The sequence below is a fragment of the Neophocaena asiaeorientalis genome, unplaced genomic scaffold (assembly GCF_003031525.2).
Source record: "Neophocaena asiaeorientalis asiaeorientalis breed wild unplaced genomic scaffold, Neophocaena_asiaeorientalis_V1.1 scaffold46, whole genome shotgun sequence".
In the NCBI taxonomy this organism is placed as follows: domain Eukaryota; kingdom Metazoa; phylum Chordata; class Mammalia; order Artiodactyla; family Phocoenidae; genus Neophocaena; species Neophocaena asiaeorientalis.
Window position 1 is genome coordinate 10,508,439 of NW_020175393.1, and position 23,658 is coordinate 10,532,096.

The following is a 23,658-nucleotide window of genomic DNA, read 5'->3' on the forward strand; positions in this document are numbered from 1 at the left end:
CTCGTCAGCACTTGTTATTACTCTTTTGGATTAGAGCCGTCCTAGTGGATGTGAAGTAGTATCTCATTGTGACCTGGATTTACATTTGTCTGTTGATGAAGGATGTGGAGCAGTTTTTCATGTGATTATTGGTCACTTGTGTATCTTCTTCAGAAAAACACCTATTCAGATCCTTTGTCCATTTTTTGATTAGGTTATTTGTCTTTTTATTATTCAGCGGAGACTGTTTTCACCAACAAGGGGATGGCGGCTCACATAAGCCAGAACCGACTCAAGGCCAAGGGCATGGGCCAGCACCACAACGCCCAGAACTACAACAACCAGAGCTTTGAGGAGCTGCGAGCACTCTGCCTACGGAAGGGGCAGCTGTTCAAGGACCCCTTTTTCCCCGCTGAACCCAGCTCACTGGGCTTCAAGGAACTGGGCCCCAACTCCAAACACGTGCAGAACATCAGCTGGCAGCGGCCCCATGTGGGCACTGGGAAGGGAGGCATGGACTCATGGAGGGTGGGGGTAGTAGTGACGTCCCAGTCACTTGGATAATCTCCAATCCCCCACCGCCCTATCTTGGCTCCGTACTAGACTCCATTTCCATCAAGGCAGGGGACGGTTCGGGACAGGCTTAAGTAAAACCTCTCAGAAAACCCCTGGGAAGGTCACTCACTGACCTTTGCCATCCCAGCCTACAATTAGGCCAAGATCCCCCTGCCGCGCCCCCATCCATGTTTCCCCTAGAACTCCAAGAGACAGCAGCATTCCCCAGGGAAGTGGGAGGGAGCTTGGGAGGGGGGGTGTCCTGGGCTCTCTGAAACTTTTATTCCTTCATCTCAGCAAATCACAAGCAATCCTCAATTCATTGTGAATGGGGTCAGCCCGACCGACATCTGCCAGGGGGTGCTCGGTGAGTGGGGGGCAGGAAAGCTGGGGGCAGGGGGTGAATTGGGAGAGAGTGCCGGGGTGTCTCCTGAGGCTGGGGAACTGGGAGCCCTGGGTTCAGACAGCTCTTCTGTGTCCCTTTTCCTCCCCTAATCCGGATTCCACCCCTACCTGCTGCCATCTGGGTCTGGGAGTAAGCAGGGTGCTATATTAGTTATCAGTTGCTCCAAGAGTCAGTGACTGAAAGCAACAACAAACATCTATCATCTCACAGCTTCTCCGGGGCAGGAATTAGGAAGCAGCATAGCCTGGCTGGTCTGGCTCAGGGTTTCTCATGAGGTGCCACAGGAGCTGAAGGATCCCCTTCCAAGATGGTGCATTCACGTGGCAGGAGGCCCCAGGTCCTTGCCACATGAGCTTCTCCGTAGGACGCTTAAGTGTCCACACATGGTAGCTGGCCTCCCACTGAGTGAGCGGCCCGAGAGAGAGAGCAAGGAGGAAGCCCAAATGCCTTCACCACCTGGTCTCAGGAGAAGCAGGCGGTAACTCCCCCATGTTCTGCTGTTAAAAGCAAGCTCGCAATCCGGCCTAAGGTCAAGGAGAGGGGAATTAGGCTTCCGCTAACCACTGCAAGTGACACGACTTCCTCAGTCTGGGGTATCAGGTAAAGGAGCGGCCACTCTCCCGCAGGCTCCCACGGACAGCCCCCAGAGAGAGCTTCCTCCCTAAGCCTGGTCCTATCCCCCGGTTTCCTCCAAACCCCTCATTGCATCTTAAGGAAGAAGGCCAGGGTGGGCTTCCTCTGGGCTGAATTGTGTCCCATTTGTGGCAGAGAAGAGGGCAGGGTGTGGGTAGGGCAGAGGCCAAGGAGACAGCAGGTCCCACAGCTGCCGCTGGGGCTCACTGAACTGGAGGGCCCAGGGTTACCAGAGGAAAAATTGCTTCTCCCTAGGTGCCCTTTCCACGCTGGTGACGAGAGTGTCCTTAACATTCCTCTCCCCCCTTCTACCCCCCTCCAAGCGTTCCTCAGGCAGCCAGAAGGCCTTGGTGATCACAGAAGCTTTGCCAGTGCCCTCAGCCTCAGCCTGGCCCATGTACCCCCTCAGGGCACCACCCTGCCCCAAGCCCCACCCATGGTCTGAGATTCCCCAGGAGAGATGGCAACAGATGACCTCAGCCCAAGAATCCTGCCCCTGTGTCCCAGTGAGGGTACAGACTGAGCCCCTTGGGTCTCTACTATTACAGGGCTGACAACAAGGAGAGCCGTCTTGATCACCACACCACTGTAATCATGGGGTAGAGGTGGGGGGCCATGGGGAAGGGGATTGGCCTTGTTCAAGGGACAGGAGATGATTGGCTGTCCCCCAAAGATGGCAGGTCCCAGAGGGAGGAGTAAGACCAAGGCCAAAAACACCTTCTCCCCAAATCCCAGAACAAAAACATCTGGCTGTGATTTGTGAGTCTCTCGCCTAATAGGAAAGGTGGAGAACTCACCCCTAGAGCTGGCCCTTCTGCAGTGGGAGGGCATCGGGGAGGGGGCCACAGAGCAGCCCCTGATCTTCTGGGGCTTGGACTCTGGGACCCACACACATGGGAGTGCTCAAACGGGGAGCCCTTCTGTCTTTCCAGGGGACTGCTGGCTGCTGGCTGCCATCGGCTCCCTTACAGTGTACCCCAAACTGCTGTACCGCGTGGTGCCCAGGGGGCAGAGCTTCAAGAAAAACTATGCTGGCATCTTCCATTTTCAGGTGAAGGGCGATTTGAAAGCCAGAGTTGGTTTGTGTATGAGGGGTGTGTGTGTGTGTGTGTGTGTGTGTGTGTGAGAGAGAGAGAGAGAGAGAGAGAGAGAGAAAGAATTAGTACATGCTTTGAAGTTTACCTTTTTCCTTTCCTTTTTGAAAAAAACAACATTTATTAGGGTGGATTTTTGTCTAATTAGCAGAGAAATATCCTCTCACTAAAGAAATTATGTAAGCTAATTTTTTTTGGCCGTGCGCGGGCCTCTCACTATTGTGGCCTCTCCCGTTGTGGAGCAACAGGCCCCGGACGTGCAGGTTCAGCGGCCATGGCTCACGGGCCCAGCCGCTCCGCGGCAAGTGGGATCTTCCCGGACCGGGGCACGAACCCGTGTCCCCTGCATCGGCAGGCGGACTCTCAACCACTGCGCCACCAGGGAAGCCCTAAGCTAATTTTTTAAAGCCCCCAAAGGAAATAGTTGTTATCAGTTTGTGATTCATTCTCCTCCTCCTCTTCCTCCTGCTTCTCTCTCTCTGTCTCTGTCTTTCTCTCGGTAGATACACTCACATATGTATATGCACGTATACGTGTGTGTATGTGCATGTACGCATATGACATTGGGAGTTTCTGTCATGTAATTTTTGTAATCTGCTCCTCAAATTATTCAACATGTGGACAAATTCCTCATGTCATAAAAATATTTCTGAAAGTCACAAGAGTTTTTAAGACCTCAGAAGTCCTAAAAGTCCAGCCAAGGTCAAAAGGTGGGTGGGTCCCTCTGGAGGCCATGGCAGAACCTGGAGGTGAGGCTGGGGGGAGGTTCAGGCCTTTCACTGCCTTTCTTTGGCGGCGGCGGCGGCGGAGGGGTGAGGGGTCCTCTGTTACTGGTGTGTCACTGAACCTGACACCAGGAGGCGCTCGTGTAACAGAGTCTTCATGCAAGAAGGGAGGGGGGATGTGCGCGCGCGTGCGCGCATGTATGTGTGTCTGAGCTCGGAAGGGGGCCTGGGGCATACAGATGCCCCACGCCCCGCTGAGACCCACCTTGCCGCCCGCAGATTTGGCAGTTTGGGCAGTGGATGGACGTGGTGGTGGATGACCGGCTGCCCACAAAGAACGGCAAGCTGGTGTTCGTGCATTCAGCCGAGCGCACCGAGTTCTGGAGTGCCCTGCTGGAGAAGGCGTACGCCAAGTGAGTGCCCCAGCCTGGCGATTTGCCTGGCCTCCAAGCTTGCTCTGGCAGTCGGCAGTGACGGGGGGTAGGGGAGCAACTGGAATCAGGGGAAGAGGCAGGGGGACGGCAGGACATCCCTCCCTTCCCTCACCTCACCCTCTGAGGTCCAAGCTCACAACTGCATCCCAGAGCCCAGACGGTGCCCTCTCTGTGCCCACAGGCTGAACGGATCCTATGAAGCCCTGTCAGGGGGCAACACGGTGGAGGGCTTTGAGGACTTCACGGGGGGCGTGACCCAGAGCTTCCAACTCCAGAAGCCCCCTCCGAACCTGTTGAGGATGCTTAGAAAGGCCATAGAGCGATCATCCCTCATGGGGTGCTCCATCGAAGTAAGCCACGCTTGGTCCTGCTTCGGGGCCTTTGCACCTGCTGTTGCTTTCACCTAGAAAGTTCTTTCTCCAAATACCTGCATAACTAGCTCCTTCTCATTCTTCTTTTAGTGCAAATGGCCCTTCCTCAGGCTAGCCTTCCCTGCTTCCCAATCTAAATTAGCCGCTCCTGCCCCCCATTTCCTCTCTACTTTGTTTTGATTTTCTCCCCAACATTTATCATGATCAGAAACTGTCTTACTTATCGACGTGTACATTCACAACCAATCTTCTCCAGACAGTTTTCATATTCCATGAAGACAGTGACTTTATTTGTCTCATTCACTGCTGGGGCATGGGGCTTAAGATGGTACTTGGCATGCGATAGATACCCAACACATATTTGTTCAAATAAATAAATGAACCCAGAGCGCTACTGTAAGACCCAGCAATTGTATTCTTGGGCATTTATCCCAGAGAAATGAAGACTTATGTCCACACAAAAGCCTGTACCCAAGTGTTCAAAGCAGCTCTTTTCATAATAACCAGAACCTGGAAACAACTTAGATGTCTTTCAAAGGGTGAATAGTTGGACAGGTGCATACATACCAGGGGATACTACTCAGCAATAAGAAGAGATGAACTATTGACACACAAAACAACTTGGATGAATCTCAAGGAAATTATGCTGCGTGGAAAAAGCCAATCCCAAAAGATTCCATACTGTATGATTCCATTTATATGACAGTCCTGAAATGACAAAATTTTTTTAAATGGAGAACAGATTAGGAGTTGTCAGAGGTTAGGGAAGAGGGTCATAAGAGGTGGATGTTGCTTATAAAAGGGCAACACCAGGGATGCTACTGGTGATGGAAATGTTCTATATTGTGATGATGGTGGTGGATACAGAAAACTACACATACGATAACAATGCATAAAACATACATAAATGAGTACTAGTAAAAGTGGAGGCATCTGTATAAGACTGACGAATCGTGTCAACATCTTCATCCTGGTTTTGATATTGTGCTATAGGGAATTCCCTGGCAGTCCAGTGGTTAGGACTCTGCGCTTCCACTGCAGGGGGCAAGGGTTCAATCCCTCATTGGGAATCTAAGATCTTGCTTGCTGCGTGACACGGCCAAAAAAGAAAAAACATGATATTGTGCTATAGTTCTGCAAGATGTTACCACCGGGGGATACTGGATATGGGGTGCACGTATCTCTCTGTATTATTTCTTAAAACTGCATGTGAGGGAGCTCCCTGGTGGTCCAGTGAGTAAGACTCCGGGCTCCCAATGCAGGGGCCCGGGCTCAACCCCTGGTCAGGGAACTAGATCCTGCCTGCTGCAACTAAAAGATTCCCCATGCCACAACTAAAAAAAACAAAAACAAAGAAACCTGCGTGTGAGTCTACAATCATTTGAAAATACAAAGTTTAACTTAAAAAAAAAATGAACCCAGAGAGTTGTCACCTCACTTCAGGTGCCCCCATCCCTCTGACCAGACCTTGAGTTCCTTTCCTTCCTCTCTATTCTGTGTAGATCAACAGCCAAAGTGACTTGGAGTCATTGACGGAAAGGATGCTGGTGAAAGGGCATGCTTACTCAGTGACCGGCCTTCAGGATGTGAGTCTGACCACTACACCCCACCCAGAGGGACAGGAGAAGGAGAACTTCTGTGACCCTACACTCCTAACCTTTGTCCACAACCCACCCAGGTCCTGTACCACGGCAGGATGGAAACACTGATTCGGGTCCGGAATCCCTGGGGCCGGATTGAGTGGAATGGAGCCTGGAGTGACAAGTAGGTGCCCAGACCAGCCCTCTAGGGGGAGGGGCAGAGCACAGAGCAGGCCCACGAGCAAGGCCATGCCACAGAGGGACTGACTGGCATCCGGTCACCTGCACCCAGTGTGAGCCCTTCCCCTCTAGATTCTCCATCTAACCAGGACCCCCAGTAGGCAGACATTCAGGGGTAAGGGCATCCCCAGGGGAGGACCGAGGTGCCTCCTGACCCCCTGCCCCTCCACTGCCTGTCTCTGCTCCAGTGCCAAGGAGTGGGAAGAGGTGGCCCCAGACGTCCAGAGGCAGCTGCTGCACAGGAAGGAGGACGGAGAGTTCTGGTCAGCGCCGCTTGAGAAGGACCACCTTCTGTCCCCATACCCAGTCCCTTCATCTCTCCTGCCACTGTCCCACCTGTGCCTTGGATGGGGAGGCTCTGGGGGTCGCCTACAGGTGTGGGTGTGCTGCTGATGGGCTCTGGCCCATCTAGTTGCGGCAAGTGGGGGGCTACTCTTCGTTGCGGTGCGTGGGCTTCTCATTGGGTGGCTTCTCTTGTTGTGGACACGGGCTCTAGGCGCGCGGGCTTCTTGCCGCTCCCCTCCACCACAGGATGTCCTACGGAGATTTCCTGGACAACTTCACCCTCCTGGAAATCTGCAACCTGATACCCGACACGCTTTGTGGGGACTACAAGAGGTGTTGGCACACCACCTTCTACGAGGGCAGCTGGAGGAGGGGCAGCACTGCAGGGGGCTGCCGGAGCTACATTGGTGGGCGAGGGGACTCAGGGGTGCAGGGAGCAAGGGCTGGGCCACTGACTCACCGCACACCTGGGCCCCGTTGAGGAGGCGGGCTCTTGGCTGGGAAGCCCGTCCACCCTGGGAAGGGCAGGGCCATCCTGACCTGCTTCCTCCACAGACACATTCTGGACCAACCCCCAGTTTAAGATCTCTCTCCCCGAGGAGGATGATGCCCCAGAGGACGACGAAGTCGTCTGCACCTGCCTGGTGGCCCTGATGCAGAAGAACTGGAGGCGGGCACGGCCCCAGGGAGCCCAGCTGCAGACCATCGGCTTTGTCATCTACTCCGTGCGTGCCCAGCTGGTCCCCCGGCCACTCTTGCTCTCCCCATGGCCTCACCCCTGGGACCACTGCCCACCCCACCCCACCACTTGACCCGGGACCAGGACACCCTCCAACTGCCTCCACACCCCTGTCTCTTTCCTTTTTCCTTTTTTTTTTTTTTTAATTGGAATATAGTTGATTTACAAGGTTTATCAGTTGTACTTATACATATATCCAGTTTTTTTAAGGAATTTTGCCTTTTTTTAAAGAAAGTAATTAATTAATTAATTTATGGCTGTGTTGGCTCTTCGTTTCTGTGTGAGGGCTTCCTCTAGTTGCGGCAAGCGGGGGCCACTCTTCATCGCGGTGCGCGGGCCTCTCACTATCGCGGCTTCTCTGTTGCGGAGCACAGGCTCCAGACGCGCAGGCTCAGTAATTGTGGCTCACGGGGCTAGTTGCTCCGCGGCATGTGGGATCCTCCCAGACCAGGGCTCGAACCCGTGTGCCCTGCATTGGCAGGCAGATTCTCAACCACTGCACAACCGCGGAAGCCCCACTTTTTTTTTTTTAAGATTCTTTTCCCGTATAGGTCATTGCAGAGTATTAAGTAGTTTTCCCTGTGCTATACAGTAGGTCCTTATTAGTTATCTATTTTTTTAATTTTTAAAAAATTTATTTATTTATTTATGTATTTTTGGCTGCGTTGGGTCTTCGTTGCTGCGTGTGGCTTTCTCTAGTTGCGGCAAGTGGGGGGCTACTCTTCGTTGCGGTGTGTGGGCTTCTCATTGGGTGGCTTCTCTTGTTGTGCCGCACCAGCTCTAGGCGTGCAGGCTTCAGTAGTTGTGGCACGCGGGCTCAGTAGTTGTGGCCTGCGGGGTCTAGAGCGTGGGCTCTGTAGTTGTGGCACACGGGCTTATTTGCTCCATGGCATGTGGGGATCTTCCCAGACCAGGGCTCGAACCCGTGTCCCCTGCATTGGCAGGCGGATTCTTAACCACTGTACCACCAGGGAAGTCCTAGTTATCTATTTTATATATAGTAGTGTGTATATGTCAATCCCAATCTCCCAATTTAATCCTCACTGCCCATCGGCCCTGTCTCTTTCTGGAGTGGTGCTTTGCGCTTTTGAGGCAGGGCTGGCAGTCTTCTTTTCAGATTGTTAAAGTCTGAAACACTTAGGGAGCACTTCTTCTGTGCCAGGCATTGTTCCCAAGGCCTTTCGAATAGTAAAGCCTTTAATGAAGAGGAAGGAGATTGGGAGCCAGAGAGGTGAGGTCACTTGTCCAAACACACACCAGTTCCCACACACTCGGAGATTTCTCCACGGCCCCCAAGCCTCCCCACATGGGAGCATGGACTCCGGCCAAGAGAAACCCCTGACAAGCATTTCCCAAACGGTGCTTTGCAAAATCCTAGAAATGCCCGTTTGTCCATTCATTTACATAGTCAGTGATATTCATGGAGCACCTACTGCATGCCAGGCCCCAGTCAGTCTCCAGAGGTTCAATCGTGAACAGAAGCAGACACGAGCCTTGCCCTCCTCCTAGGCTGTGAGTCCCCCAGGTTAACAGACACACCTGAAGCCATTTCCAAGGTTAGACACAGCCCTGCCAGGAAAGGCTGTATTCTCTACCCCAACCCAGAGCTCCACGGGGCCATCAGTATATTAAAGGTTCTGGTCATCCCTGGAGGAGAGCAACCTATTTATCTTGGTTCATCTCACCTTTTTACAAACTTCTATGTGCTCATTCCTCGGTTTCAATAATCTCCTATTAACTTCCTGCAAGACGTGAGCGCTCCATGGAAAATGCTCTCCCAGTTTTTTATCCCAGCTCTTTAACTGTTCAGCAGTGTGAGATTGGGCAAGTTATCTCACCTCCGGGGGATTCTCTTTCCCATCCTTAACCTGCAGTGGTAAAAATCTCCCCTTGGCAAAACTTTGTGTAAACCGTACTTTGCCATCCAAAGCAGAAGGGTTATTTTTTTTTATTGGGGTGTAGTTGTTTTACAATGTTGTGTTAGTTTCTACTGTACAGCGAAGTGGAGTTCCCTGTGCTATACAGTACATTCTCGTTAGTTATCTATTTTATACATATTAGTGTATATATGTCAATCCCAATCTCCCAATTCATCCCACCACCACCCCTTTCCCTCCTTGGTGTCCATACGTTTGTTCTGTACGTCTGTGTCTCTATTTCTGCCTTGCATACTGGTTCATCTGTGCCATTTTTCTAGATTCAAAGCAGAAGTGTTATTAACGCTGGGACTTTTAGCTCTTAGAGCCCACGCCCCTCCTCACCACCAGCATCCCAGTGCCCTTAGCACCCCCCAACACACACACACCTGGCTTCCACAGGCCTGAGCCCCTTCACCATCCCGGGGATCTGACCCTCCTCTCTCTTCCCTTCCCAGGTCCCAAAGGAGGTACAGAAGACATGGGGCTTGATCCTGGGCAGACATCCACCCCGCTCCTGGCATGTGGATGGGCAAGGGGTGGAATTCGGTGAAGGGTTCTGGGGCCCACTGGGTCAGGGTTCCAGCCCCCTTGGGCCCTGAGTGAGGGTCAGGGAAGGAAACGACCACACTGGGGTTACCTGCCAGATGGGCAGGGTCCAGGCCCTCCCTAGCCCTGCCCAGCCGGGCATCACCGTGGGGGTCCCTCCCTCCCTGCCCTCCCCTGTGGGCCCTGTACCCACCTCCAGGGCACGGACAGTTTCAGAACCTCCAGGACGTCCACTTGAAAAAGGACTTCTTCGTGAAGTATCAGGACCTGGGCTTCTCAGAGATCTTCACCAACTCACGGGAGGTGAGCAGCCACCTCCGGCTGCCTCCGGGGGAATACATCATCATTCCCTCCACCTTTGAGCCGCACAAGGATGCTGACTTCCTGCTCCGGGTCTTCACGGAGAAGCACAGCGAGTCCTGGTGAGGGGCCCCACCTCACTGCTCCAAGGCCACCTGTCCCAGAGCTGTAAGATTCAAGCTCAGGGGGCAGTCAGCTGGGTCCCCCCGCCCCCATCCCTATTGTACAGTCAGGGAAACTTAGGCATGAGGCAGGGAAGTCCCAGGTAGTAGCAGAGCCAGAATCAGAAGCCAGATCGCACGAGCCCGTTCCGTATTGCTGCAGACACACGACACGACCTCCCTGACCATCCCACTGGAATCCCTGTCTCCCTGACCCCTGCTCACTCCGAACCTTCATCCACCTCTGCCCAGGGAACTGGATGAAGCCAACATCGCTGAGCTTCTCCAAGAGGTGAGGGGAGGCTGTGTGGGGTGGGAGTTGGGGGTGGCATGTAGGGGTGTGGAAGAACTTTCTGGACTGTGTCCCTCTCCCACTCCTTTCCCTCCAGGAGAACATCTCTGAGGATGACATAGACCAGGACTTCATACGTTTGTTTCACATAGTGGCCGGTGGAGAGGTGAGAGGCAGAGGGCTGGGGGATTGAAAGGAGGTGGTTTGGGGCTGAAGGGGCCAGAGCCGGGGTTTACGGTCCCCCTTCCTAGGACAAGGAGGTGGGCATATATGAGCTACAGAAGCTGCTCACCAAACCTTCTTCCTGCCCCTTCCCTCCCTCACAGTCAAAAACGTCCAAACCAAGGGTTTCAGCCTGGACGTGTGCCGCTGTATGGTCAACCTCTTGGATGTATCTTCCTGTCCAGTGGGCAGTCCTGTCCAGTGCTCTCCTGCCCCAGCCCCTACCCCTGAGCCTGGCCCTAAGGTGGCCATCTCTGACCAGCCATGCCCTCCTTCCCGGTGGGGATTAGGCGCTGGGGTAACAAAAGATGCCAGGTCTTCCGGCTGTTACCATGGTTACCATACAGGCCCCTTGGGTCTTGTGCCCTACCTCGGTGAGTCCCTCTGCTTCCCAGCCCCCAGGATGCCCTCCCCACCCTCCTCTTATATCCTTGACTACCTCCCAGAAAGATGGCTCTGGCAAACTGGGGCTTCAGGAGTTCCAGATCCTGTGGAGAAAAATCAAGAAATGGACGGTAAAGGGCATTGAGGGGGCAGTTTATGGAGGTAAGAAAGAGAGGTCCTCCGGAGGGAAGAGGACTAGTAAGGATGGAGCTGGAACAGGAGCCCCTGACTAGACACACACACACACACACACACACACACACACCACGATGGAGCCGTTGATGTGTTGGCCTATTAACTAGTCAATATTCAATAACCAGCACAGCCCAGGTATCAGCCAGCGTAAAGGATACAGGCAGAGAGACCCGGGCAGGGTGCCAGGAAGTAACCCCACAGTCACCAGGTGATAGGAATACTGGAGCTCAGCGAGTGGGCCAGCGTAGGGGGCCCCCGGGGTCTTGGGTAGCAGTCGTGAAGCATTTCATCACTTCAGCCACCGTGCCATGCACATGGCCCTACCACATCTGTCTTGTCCCTTCAGGACATCTTCCAAGAGTGTGACCAGGACCACTCAGGCACCTTGAACTCCTATGAGATGCGCTTGGCAATTGAGAAAGCAGGTGGCCAGGGGCAGGAGAGGGCTTTGGGGCAGGGACGGGGGAGGCAGCAGTGGCCAGAGGGCTGGACTCTCCCCCTCCACACTCCTCTCTCTCCCAGGCATCAAACTGAATAACAAGGTGACACAGGTGTTGGTGGCCAGGTATGCAAATGACGAAATGATCATGGATTTTGACAGCTTCATCAGCTGTTTCCTGAGGCTGAAGGCCATGTTCAGTGAGTCAGGCACCTGCCCACTCCCCACCCTGGGCCAGCGGACCGCCGGCCTTCTCCCACATACCCACATGAAGAGCACTGCTCCAGAACCATTCCCCTCCACCAGGCACAGATGATCTGGGCTCAGATCCCAGCTCCACCACTTGCTGGCTCTGTTGCCTTGAGCAAGTCACTTTATCTCTCTGTGCCTCTGTTGCCTTGCCTATAAATATAGATAACAGTACAGCCTGCATAGAAGGGAGGCGGAGATTAAATGAGATAGTATTTGGAGAGCACTCAGAACAGGCCCTGGTTCAGAGCAAGGCTGTAGGAGTCCTTACCATTAATTCCCTGCTGGGCTGGGGGTTTGGCTGGGAAGAGGGAAGGAACGGCTTCTTACACCTGTTCTGACATCCTCCCTAGTCGGGAAGGGGTCTTGCAGACCACTGACTCAGCTCCCAACCCTTCTCCCTTGTCTCCTCCTTGAAACAGTGTACTTTCTAACCATGGACCCTAACAATACTGGCCAGATTTGCTTGAACCTGAACCAGGTACATGGAAAGGATCACTGATGGAACGGCCGAGATGCCGTGCTTATTCCGGCAGCAGGACCTCCAGGCCCACCCTCCCAGCGCAAAGTGTTTTTCCCCCCCAGTCTCCCTCCCTCTCTGAGTACATTTCACTAAAGATTAAGTGACACTTCTGCGTTGTCCCCGGCTGGGGAGGCTGTCCACGTTTCCTACCCTACTCAACGCTGGCCGGTTTCGTGGCTCCTCCCTTCTCCCCCCCACTCAAGGGCATTATTATAATGAACAACACATGCCACTGGCTTCTGTGTCTCTTGTGTTTCTATGCCAGAAAAAGACTGGCAGGGGTGTAAGTCATTTCCTCAGTACCAAAAAGGGGACACCCAGGAGCTCTCAGTTGGGGTGATACCACCCCCCATCCAGGGAGCATTTGGAAATGTGTGGTTGTCACAGAAGCTAGAGGGCGCTGTTGTCATTTATGGGCAGCGGCTGGGATGCTAAAGGCATAAGAGTCCCTGTCTGTGAACTGTACACAGCGCGGTACCCAGAGCAGCATCCGAGGGGAGGGCTGAGCCGCAGGACCCAGAACCGCCCCTCGCATCTCCTTCCTCAAACTGGAGTCTCCAAAGGTGACACTGCTGGTCTAGCAAAAGTCAAAAATCCTGCACTGGCAGGAGTCAGCCAGTCATAGAAAGGAACTGACCCTCTTAGATGTGTGGCTGGGAAGGGTGGGGGACAGTGGAAGTGGGTGAGTTCATTCCTGCCTTAAAGGTGTTCAGATTCAAATCATTCTTACTGTTAAAAAAACTGCTGACTGCCAGGCTATGGTCCTCACCGGAAGGGTGGAGGGATCCTTGGTTCACCAGTCCTTGACCTTGGAGTCTCTGCCTCAGATGCCCCCTGTTTCCAGCCCCCAGCCCCCAGCCTCCTGCTGCAGTGGGAAAACTGAGACCACCAGCAGTGTCCCCCAACTGCACTTCTCCTGTCCTTCCAGATTGCTCCGTGGCTTCCCCCTCTGGGGAACTGTGCCTGCGAGCTTTTCAGCCTCTTGCATACAGACCGCCTCCAAATTCCCTTAGATTAGGGTCGAATAAATCTAAACCCCAAAAGAATTGGGATCCGTCCTGGGTCTGTGTACTTTCAGCTTCCCAGCGTAGCTAGCTTCGTTTCCTCCTGCAGTAAGGACTCAAAGACTTCCTTCTATTTGCACTAAACACGCCCATTCCTCTTATGCTTGGGGGCGTGGGGGGCTTCCAGCCTTCCTGGGTCTGGTGACTGATCCCCTGCACCAGCCCTGCCCCCTGCCTCCTCTGTGACAACTGCCCGTCACTGTCACTCCATTGCCTCCCCCACCACCTCCCGAGGAATCATTTCCAGCCCTGCCACTCTCTTCTCCCATCCTCTCCCTTCTGCAGTCTTGTCTGAGAGAGAAGGTCACACTCTGTTAATGAGGGTCTTAAGACTGATTCCTCCACCCTAATTTTCTACCACCACCTTTTCTCCTCAGAGCAGCGAAGGAGCAAAGGTCCCTGGGTGGGTCAGGGATCCTTTGGAAGAGGCCAGAAAACTAGCAGGTCCTTTGAGTTTTGAGAGAACCCGGCAGTGCCCAGTTGGTTCTGGGGAGCCCAGCAAGATGCTGACCACACCCCATCCTTGTCCCTTGCCCTAGCGGAAGATGCTGCCAACTTCTGGCTGGATGGCCTTGGGCAAATTATTTTATTTCTCTAACAGAGTTTCCTTTTTCTCATCTGTCAGTTGGGGGTGAGAGGGAGTTCACTGGTGGCCTAGAGGTTAGGATCCTGGGCTTTCACTACCATGGCCCAGGTTCAAGCCCTGGCCGGGGAACTGAGATATCCCACAAGCCGTGTGGTTCGGCCAAAAAAAAATGGGGGTGACAGTGCCTGTCTCAGAGGGCTGCTGTATGGACGACTGAGGTTATGAGGGTGAAATACTGTGCTTCCCACAGATGGTAAACTCATTCCTGTTACATAAAAATCGGGTTCCCCTCTTGTTGGGTGTCGAGCCAGAAGACACAACCAAGCCAAAGAGCAGGAGAAGGGAGGATTTATGACTTGCAGCGAGTAAGGAGGACACTGGAGATCCTTCCCAAAGCAGTGTCTCCCCAACAGCCAAACTGGGGACGTTCTAAACTAAGGGTACATGCATATTCATGACGGGGCTTGAGCAGAGGAGAATTCAGCATGGAATTTGGGCAAAAGTCAACAGAGGCCAAGCTTCAGTTGACTGAAGTCACAAGGGCCGGAAAAGGTCAACATCACCATCTCTTAGGTTCCAGTCGAGCTGGTGGTTGAGTGCTTCAGGCCAATCTCTACCGCTGAACCAGAACTGGGAGTCTTTACAACTGATGTATTATCTCTGCCATTCTTACTTCTCTTGCCTAAGTCATTCCGTTCTTCTGTTCCCTCACGATCATTATTACTGAGACCTGTTCAAGGTCAAGCACTGTGGCCAGGCTTAGATCACAAAACAGTTTAGGCTTAAATGGCTTCTCTGACGTCAAAAAACTATATCTGGGGACTTCCCTGGTGGTCCGGTGGGTAACACTCCGCGCTTGCAGGGGCCTGGGTTCGATCCCTGGTCGGTGAACTAGATCCTGCATGCATGCTGCAACTGGGAGTCCGCATGCCGCAACTAAGAAGTCTGCACGCTGCAACTAAAAGGTCCCACGTGCCAAAATAAGATCCTGCGCAGCCAAAATAAATAAATAAATGAATAAAAATAAAATCTTAAGAAAAAACAAACTATATCTGGATCCCCCTACCCTTTCTGCTTATACCGTCACCACACTTAGCAGAGCCCCATATATAGTTTGTGCTCTGAACAACTAAAAGGGGCATCATTCACCCAGATTATGATGTGAGGAACATCCCCAGAATTTTAGCACATGACTGTCCTGTATTGGAAAAGTGAGATGAACTAGCATACATTTAATAAACATATCTAATTCATGCATGCATCAAACATGCCTACATCACATTCCTCCACATCCAAACTCTAAAACAAAAGTTCCCCCCAGCTACAGCCAGGCCTGGCTGCTCCCTCCTCCTGCCTGTCAAGTCTGCTCTCTGCACATACATCCTCACCAGCCCCTTCTGACTCAATCTCGTTCAACTTCACTTGCCTCCTTCCCCAGCCTAATGCTTGGGAGACATTTCCCATGACGTCTTTGCCATCTCCCAGTGTTGTGTAACCACATTTTCTGCTCTTCTCTTCTGGTCCTCAGCATGCGGCACTTCCTCTGTTCACAGAGGTGGGGTTTTGCTGGGGAAGGGCACTAGACCATGCTGCCTGCACCCTGCACAACACAAGCTGGGTGCCCTTGACTGAGGTCACATGGTAATCTAGAGTTCACCTCTGGATGACTCACTGCCACTCTGCACAGCAGCTGCCCCCGTTTCCTTTAGACCCCTGTCTACACCCTCCAACTGCACTGCAAAGATGAGGCCACATCAGGGAACAGAGGTCCCTTAGAATAGATAGCTCCAGAGCTTCGTCCTCTGGTCTCTGAGAAAGTGGGGTCAAAATGTGCTAGAAATCTTGCCATTTGCAACAAGATGGATGGACCCTGAGGGCACTATGCCAAATGAAATAACTCAGACAGAGAAAGACAAACACTCTATGATCTCACAAGTGGAATCTAAAAAAAATTTTTTAATAATTTAAAAACAACTCATAGGACTTCCCTGGTGGCCCAGTGGTTAAGAATCCGCCTGCCAATGCAGGGGACACGGATTCGAGCCCTGGTCCGGGAAGCTCCCACATGCCAAGGAGCAACTAAGCCCGTGCGCCACAACTACTGAGCCTGCGCTCTAGAGCCTGCGAGCTACAACTACTGAGCCCACGTGCCAGAACTACTGAAACCCACGCGCCTAGAGCCCGTGCTCTGCAACAAGACGAACCACCGCAATGAGAAGCCCTTGCACCACAAATGAAGAGTAGCCCCCGCTCGCCACAACTAGAGAAAGCCCACGTGCAGCAACGAAGACCCAATGCAGCCAAAAATAATAAATAAATTAATTAATTTAAAAAAACAACTCATAGATACAGAGGACAGATTGGTGGTTGCCAGAGGTGGTGGTGAGGGATGAGTGGAATATGTGAAAGTGGTCAAAAGGAACAAACTTCCATTGATAAGTCATGGGGGGAATTCCCTCGCAGTCCAGTGGTTAGAATTTCGCGCTTCCACTGCCGTGGGCCTGGGTTCAATCCCTGCTCAAGGAACTAAAATCCCACAAGCTGCATGGTGTGGCCAAAAACAACAACAAAAAATGAAGTCATGGGGATGTAATGTATGGCACAGTGACTATAGTTAATAATACTGTTTTGCATATTTGAAAGTTGCTAAGGCTGTAGATCTTAAAAGTTCTCATCACAAGAAAAATGAGAAGGAAATGTCTGAATCTAGGACTGGGGCAAGAAATATACGGGATGAACCTGGAGCATCCTGTAGTGCCAGAAAGTACGGAAATGCTAAAAAAAAAGTAGCAAAAACAAAAAGCACGATGAGAGTATGTCAAAGGTGGAGTGTAATTCCCCTTTCCTTAAGTGTGGGTAGCACATAGTGACTTCCTTCCAAAGAGGACAGTGTGGAAATCGAGAGAAAAGAGTAGCTTCAAGACAGAGAAACCGGGGAATTGCCTGGTGGTCCAGTGCTTAGGACTCCACAAGCAGTGAAAACTGAGGGACCGAGTCCAATCCCTGGTCAGGGAACTAAGGTCCTACAAGCTGCGTGGTGTGGCCAAAAAAAGAAAAAGTAGAGAAACCTGACAAACACGACTTCAGGCAGGTGATCAAGGTTAACACAAGAGAGATAAACCATGTGGATAGAATATACCCTTGGTATGATGTGATGAGAATGGCATTTTACATCTGTGGTTTCCTTCCCCAAAACCCCAAACTCCAGTCTAATCATAAGAAGAACATCAGACAAATCCCGCTTGAGGGACATTATACAAAACTCCTGACCTATACACCTCAAAACTGTCAAGGTCATCAAAAACAAGGAAAGTCTGAGAAACTCTCACAGCCAAGAGGAGCCTAAGGAGGTAAGACAACTAAGTGGAAGGCGGTGTTCTGGATGGGATCCTGGAACAGAAAAAGGGACATTAGGTAAAAACTAAGGAAATCTCAATAAGTGTGGGTTTTAGGTAATATTGTTGTATCCATATTGGTTCCTTAATTGTAACAAATATACTGTACTAAGATATGATATTAATTACAGGGGAAATTGGGTGTGGATATACAGAAATTCTCTGGGCTATCTTCACAATTTTCTGTAAATTTAAAACTATTTGAAAATAAATAGTTTATTTTAAAAAGTAATTAAAAGCAACCGAAGTGCCAATCAGTAAATGAATGGATAAAGAAAATGTGATATATATATATATATATATATGTGTGTGTGTGTGTGTGTGTGTGTGTGTATGTGTGTGTGTGTGTGTATGTGTATACACACACAGACACAGTGGAATGTTACTCAGTCACAAAAAAAGAATGAAATCTGGCCATTTGTGACAACATGGATGAACTTAGAGGGTATTATGCTGAGTGCAACAAGTCACACAGAGAAAGACAAATACTGCATGAGTTCACTTATACGTGGAATCTAAACGATAAAACAAATGAACAAGCATAACAAAACAGAAACAGATGTACAGATGCAGAGGACAAACAGGTGCTTGCGAGAGGGTAGAAAGGTGATATGCATACCTTGGAGATATTTTTCTATTAGTATACAGAGAGCAGAGTACCCCACTGCAGTGAAGTCTCGACGTTTATTTATCAGCTCTTTATTGAGTTGTTTCCAATCTTTTACTACTATAAGCAATGCTAGAGTGAATAACACTGCATGCACGTATGTCATCTCATATGGTGGAAATATTTCTATAGGAGAAATTTCTGAAAGTGGGATATGGAGCTAAAGAGTATATACATCAGTAATTCAGATACATATTAAATTCCCCTCCATAAAGGTAATCCCAATTTACGCTCCCACTAGCAATATAAGAGTGTCTATTTCCCCATCAAGGCAGCGTGTCGTCAAACTTTTGCATATTTATAATGTGATAGAAGAAAAATGGTTTCTGACTGCCCTTGTAATTTGCATTTCTTTTTTTGCATTTGAAGCTGAGCAAATATTCATGTTTTCCTTTCATTTCATTTTCTGTGAGCGCTTCATATTCTTTGCTCATTTTTGTACTGGGCTTTTGTGTTTTTCCCTTATAAACTTCTAGGAGCTATTTATATTTTAGGAAGATTTGACCTTTCTCTGCATAGGGGCTGCAAATATTTTCCTTTGTCATCTGTGTTTCCACTAGGTTTTTAACGCTTGCCCATAGACTCTGCCCTTCGCCCCAGCAGAACCTCCCTCTCCAGGCCACCTGCCCCCTCTCACAGCCACATCCCAAAGCCCCTTTAGTTCCTCACTCTTCCAGGTGACATGTGACCTCTTGGTGACATCTGACTCTATACTGAAGACTCCTCTTGTGCGTAAATAACATTTATTCTGTCCTTTATCGACTTTAGGGGTTGCACATTCTCAGTAGAACGTAGAAAACACAGAAAATCACACAGAAGAAAAGCAAAACACCTTATATTCCATCCCTTAGGATAACCACTTCCTGTTTATCAATGCCTATGCATGTTTTTAATTGCGTATATGTTTATTTATTTACAAAATAAATTTCTTACATTTACCCAGTTCCTTTGGGAGTGTATAACCGCACTTTCCTCCCGCTTGGATATCTCCTTGTCCCTATTCTGTCTCCACAAGGAGGTAAGCTCGAGGAGCTGACGTGGGGGGAACTTTTCCCTCCTGCCCATCCCCACAGCAGCCTCACTCTCTCTCCTGGACCCCTGGCCACGTTTCTCCTGCCCCATCCCCCACCCCCTCCAAGCGTAACCACTGCCCTCACTCCTGCCAGAGACGTCAAATTCCTGGTCTCATCGGGTCTTCAGACCCACCTTGGTGGAAACCTCGGATCATCAACCCATCACCCCAAAAGATGCTAGTTTCCCTCCTTCTGCTGGTGAAACCAGCCAAGAGGAACGTCCAAGACTCCCCCAAGCATTGTTTCCGGCCCACGTCTTGTCTCGTGCACCAAACATTTCCCGAATTCACCGTGCTCTGTTTGGTCTCCTGTCTTTACTCATGCTCTTCCTCGCCGTCCCCTTCCTGCAGCAGGTCTCCCCACGACCTGTTCGTCACATTCTGCCCATCCTCTGCCCCAGCGCAGCCCCGCCTTCCCTTCTCTCCTGAGTCTCCCCCTGCAGTCCTCCCCCTTCCCTGGCTCTGTGTTCCAGGAGCCCTCCTCTGAGAAGCTGCACGCACACACCCAGGCCACTTGCTGGCCGGGTGCCCCGGACTCCCCAGGTGCCAGTCACTTCCCCTGGCAGACCATTTATCTCTATTGTCATTTCCTGTTTATTCCTACTGACCATACACTGGGGGCAGGACTGTCATTTTCATTGACGCATTTTGAATGCCCGCATGTACGAACATTAAATAAGTTTGTTGACCAAGGAAAGGAATGGCTCTCCCAGCTAATATGACCGCTCCCACATTGAACCTTCAAAGCTCTCTATCCAGGATGCCTCCTGGAGGGCCAACGTGGCCCAGCTGGAATTGGCATCCTCTTAGGTCTGATGTGCAAACTCCTCCATCTCGACTGACAGTCTTCCTATCACCCTTTTCTGATTGTCACCGAGGCCATCTCTGAACCTCAGTTTACTCATCTGTCTAGAGAAGAGAACACTCGGGAAAACTGTGAGGACCAAGTGAATGACATACTTTGTAAATGGCAATGTGAGGAATGAATACGAGGTGTGGGTACATCATAGAAAAGAGTGCTACCATTCATTCAGCATGTTTTCTATACCAGGCACTGTTCTAACATCCAACTATTAATGCCTTTCATGCAAACAAATTAGCTCCCCTTTCATAGAGAAATAGACTGAGGTACAGAGCAGTTAATGACTTATTTGCCTAGGATTCCACACTGGCAGTAGAGGAGCTGGGATTTGAATCCAGACCACACAGCTCCACTTGCTTAACCACCACCCTATACTGTCTGTCTATTAAATAATAGTATCGTCTGGTCTGACAGCTGCCCTATTCACTTCATTCATTAATTGGGTTTTGTGACCCAATCACACAACCTCGTTCTCCCAGCATAATTCTAACTCCAATGGTAAATCTGTAGGTAGATTTTTGTGTAGATAACCACTTATCTCCCAAGGATGGAGACATGTTCAAAATGTAGCTCTTTAAAAAGCACCATGCTTAGGGGCTTCCCTGGCAGTCCAGTGGTTAAGACTCTGTACTTCCACTGCAAGGGGCGTGGGTTAGATCCCTGGTCGGGGAACTCCCACATGTTCCACGGTGCGGCCAAAAAAAAAAGAATCATGCCCATATTTTTTGTTCTTTGACATTTGTATTATCAGATTCAAATAGAATAAATACTCATCAGCTGAATTAAACACAGAGAAGTTTAAAGGCATCTGTTTTGTCATACTTGACATGGACTTACCTTCAGTGGTACTGACAGATATATATCCCCAATCCCACCATTCCAGGCCCTCCAAGCGTTCTGAGGATGAGGTTTCCATTCCCTTCCCTTGTTTTCAGAATCTCCTCACCAAGAGAGAGATGGGGATGAAGAAGGGGAGGGAAGAGGCCACCCTGGGTACAGGAGAAGAGAGACAGAGTTTTGGTGGATCCTTCTGTGTCTGTGGCTCAGGGGACAGGCTCTGCTCCCCTGGACTGCCTTGGGGTGGCGGGCATAGCAAGGTCACATCCATGTACGCAGTTTCCCTGGCCCTCCTCCTTTGCCTGTCCTGTTCCCCCTCCCCTGATGCCAGCCTCATCCTTGACACAAAGCACTATGGGAGCCAGAGAAAGGAGAGGGGGCAGAAAGAGCCCAGCGCTGGATACCCAAGGAGAGACTGAGGACAGAAAAGAGGATGCCCGCCCCCAGGGGACAGCTAGAAGCAAGAGGCCTGCCTCCTGGCACCATGCCCCCTAACTGCCAGGACGCACAGCCTTTACTTCTGGGGGGCCAGAAACTTGTGGGAGGTTGGGAGGGAAAGAGAGGGCAAAAGATGGAAGAGACTTAGAGAGGTCCAGAGAAAAAGGGTAGAGGTGAAGGGGACCAATGTATGTTCCATTATTAAATGATAGATACGGAGAATAAAAAAAGATGCAGAGGACAGCAATTCTGTAGTGTAACAGAATTCATCCATGTACTCACCACCAAGATTAGACAGTGTTAACCTTTTGCCATATTTCCTTTAGCTTTCTTCATTTTTAAATTTTTGTTTGTTTATTTATTTATTGGCCGCACTGTGCAGCATGCAGGCTCTTAGTTTCCTGACCCGGGATCGAACCCATGCCCCCTGCAGTGGAAGCGAAGAGTCTCAACCACTGGACCGCCACGGAAGTCCCTAGTTTTCTTCATTTTTTTTTTTTAAAGGGATGATACATTAGAGGCACTGCTATAATCCCCTCCCCACACCTATCATTTCCTGTCCCTTCTCCCTTAGAGGGAGCTATTCCTCTGGAGTCCTGTCTCTCCCATCTATGTTTTTACTTTTACTACATGGGCATACGTAGGTATGTACCCACAAGAATATATCCTATTGCTCATGTGTCCTGCATTTTGACATACCTGGTATGATTTGACCTATATTCTTTTGCCACTTGGTTTTACCTTAACATCACATTTTTTTTTAACATCACATTTTTGAAACATATCCCTGTTGATACATGATACATGAGTTAGTGCATTCATTTTATCTGCTGTATAGTACTTCACTTTGATTACGTTTGCATTTCTGTTCTCCTGTAGGTAGACATTGAAGTTGTTTCCAGTTTTTGTTGTTGTTATTACAAAAACCATGAAGGGACATCCTCATACGTGTCTCCCTGTGCACATCTGTGAGAATTCCACTAGAGTCACACCTAGAAGTAGAATTGCCGAGTTCCAAAGGAAATGTGTGTTTCCAGCTTTACCAGATATTGCCAAATTGCCCTCTAAAACAATTGTGTCCAATACTCCATGAATTTCTGCTTCTGAGGGCTGTGAAATGAGAGCTCTTTCTGGATATATTTGCACTTTCCCATGAGCTAACGTGGATAAGTAGCTTTTCACATTTATGGACCACTCATGTTTCCTCTTCAGGAAATGACCTGCCCATATCTTCCATTCACTTTCCTGTGGGGAGTGTGTGTGTATCCTTTTCTTACTGATTATAAAAGTACTTTATTTATGATTGATACAAAATCTTTTTCAGTTATGTGGATTGCAAATCTCTTCTCCCAGTCTGTGGGGGACTGTCTTTCACTCTGTGGTGTCTTTTGTTATTTAAAAGTTTTTAATTATTACTGAAGCTGGGTGATTGACACATGGGGGTTCATTATACTCTTATCTCTATTTTTGTATAATTTTGAAAATTACCCTAACAAAAAGATTTGTAAAAATCTATAGAACAAATAATTCTCTATCATCCCAAATTCCTAAAGATCATGTCCTATATTTCATAGTTTTACTTTCCACATTCAGGTCTCAAATGCCACTGGAATTTATTTTTGTAGTTGGTGTGCCAGAGGATCAAATATTATCTTTCCCTCATAGATGGCCAACTGTCCCAGTTCTATTTCTGATCCTGTATGTCCCTTCTCCTCTGACCAGAAATTTCTCCTCTGACCAGAAATTTCTCCTCTGCACCATATATCCTTAGGTCTGTTTCTATGCTCTCTATTCTGTTCCTTAGTCACTGTGTCGATTCTTACATTTTGCCACAGTTTTAATTCCCATATTACCAGATTGGCCAGAATAGTATCTCTCAGGCCAAATTGGTATCCCTTCTTTTTTTCCTTCTTCAGATCACGTGGCTCTTCTTGGCCCTTTTTCTTCCCATACAAATTTTATGATCAGCTTACCCAATTCCAGAAAGGAAAAACACAACGCTGTTGGGTTAGTTGGAATCGTGTTGAATTTCCAGATTCATCTGGGGGAGAACCAACATCTTTTTAACCCAATACCTTCCTGACCATTACCTTGGCACGTCCACGTACGAGGTCTTCTTTTTTGGTCCCTATGTAAGAATTTGTATCTGTTTTCTCCATGAGGGTCTTGCTCAGTCTTTGTTAGATTTGTTCCTGGGGCCTGGGGGGTTTACTGCTTTCCCCCTTCACCGTGCCCACATCAACTATGCCAGGCGCGTCTGTCCTCACCCCCTACCCCTGCCCCTTCGTCCACGCCCTCCCCTCCCACAGTCCAGGGGGCAGCTGTCCTGCTCCAACAGCTGACTAGTCCTGTGAGGGCTTGCAAAGTGGACACGGCTCCCACCTCCCACCTCGGGGCCCGTCAGCTGAGTCTGGGGCAAGGCACAGTTGTTTCCGTGGGGGCAATGAGCTCCATTCTGTCCGGGCC

General features: G+C 50.1%; 1 protein-coding gene across 1 annotated transcript; it reads left to right on the plus strand.

Moving 5' to 3' along the window:
• The first annotated feature begins 234 nt into the window (after positions 1-234).
• CAPN11 (calpain 11) lies at positions 235-13,154 on the plus strand. Its single transcript, XM_024766069.1, is given in 21 exon segments — positions 235-471; positions 832-901; positions 2,506-2,624; positions 3,672-3,805; positions 4,008-4,176; positions 5,700-5,783; positions 5,876-5,961; positions 6,206-6,280; positions 6,549-6,709; positions 6,858-7,027; positions 9,416-9,427; positions 9,717-9,928; positions 10,220-10,259; positions 10,357-10,425; positions 10,511-10,555; positions 10,558-10,650; positions 10,928-10,996; positions 11,407-11,485; positions 11,583-11,699; positions 12,171-12,229; positions 13,116-13,154. Coding segments are annotated over 21 exon segments (2,130 nt in total). The 5' UTR covers positions 235-243.
• Positions 13,155-23,658: the final 10,504 nt, after the last annotated feature.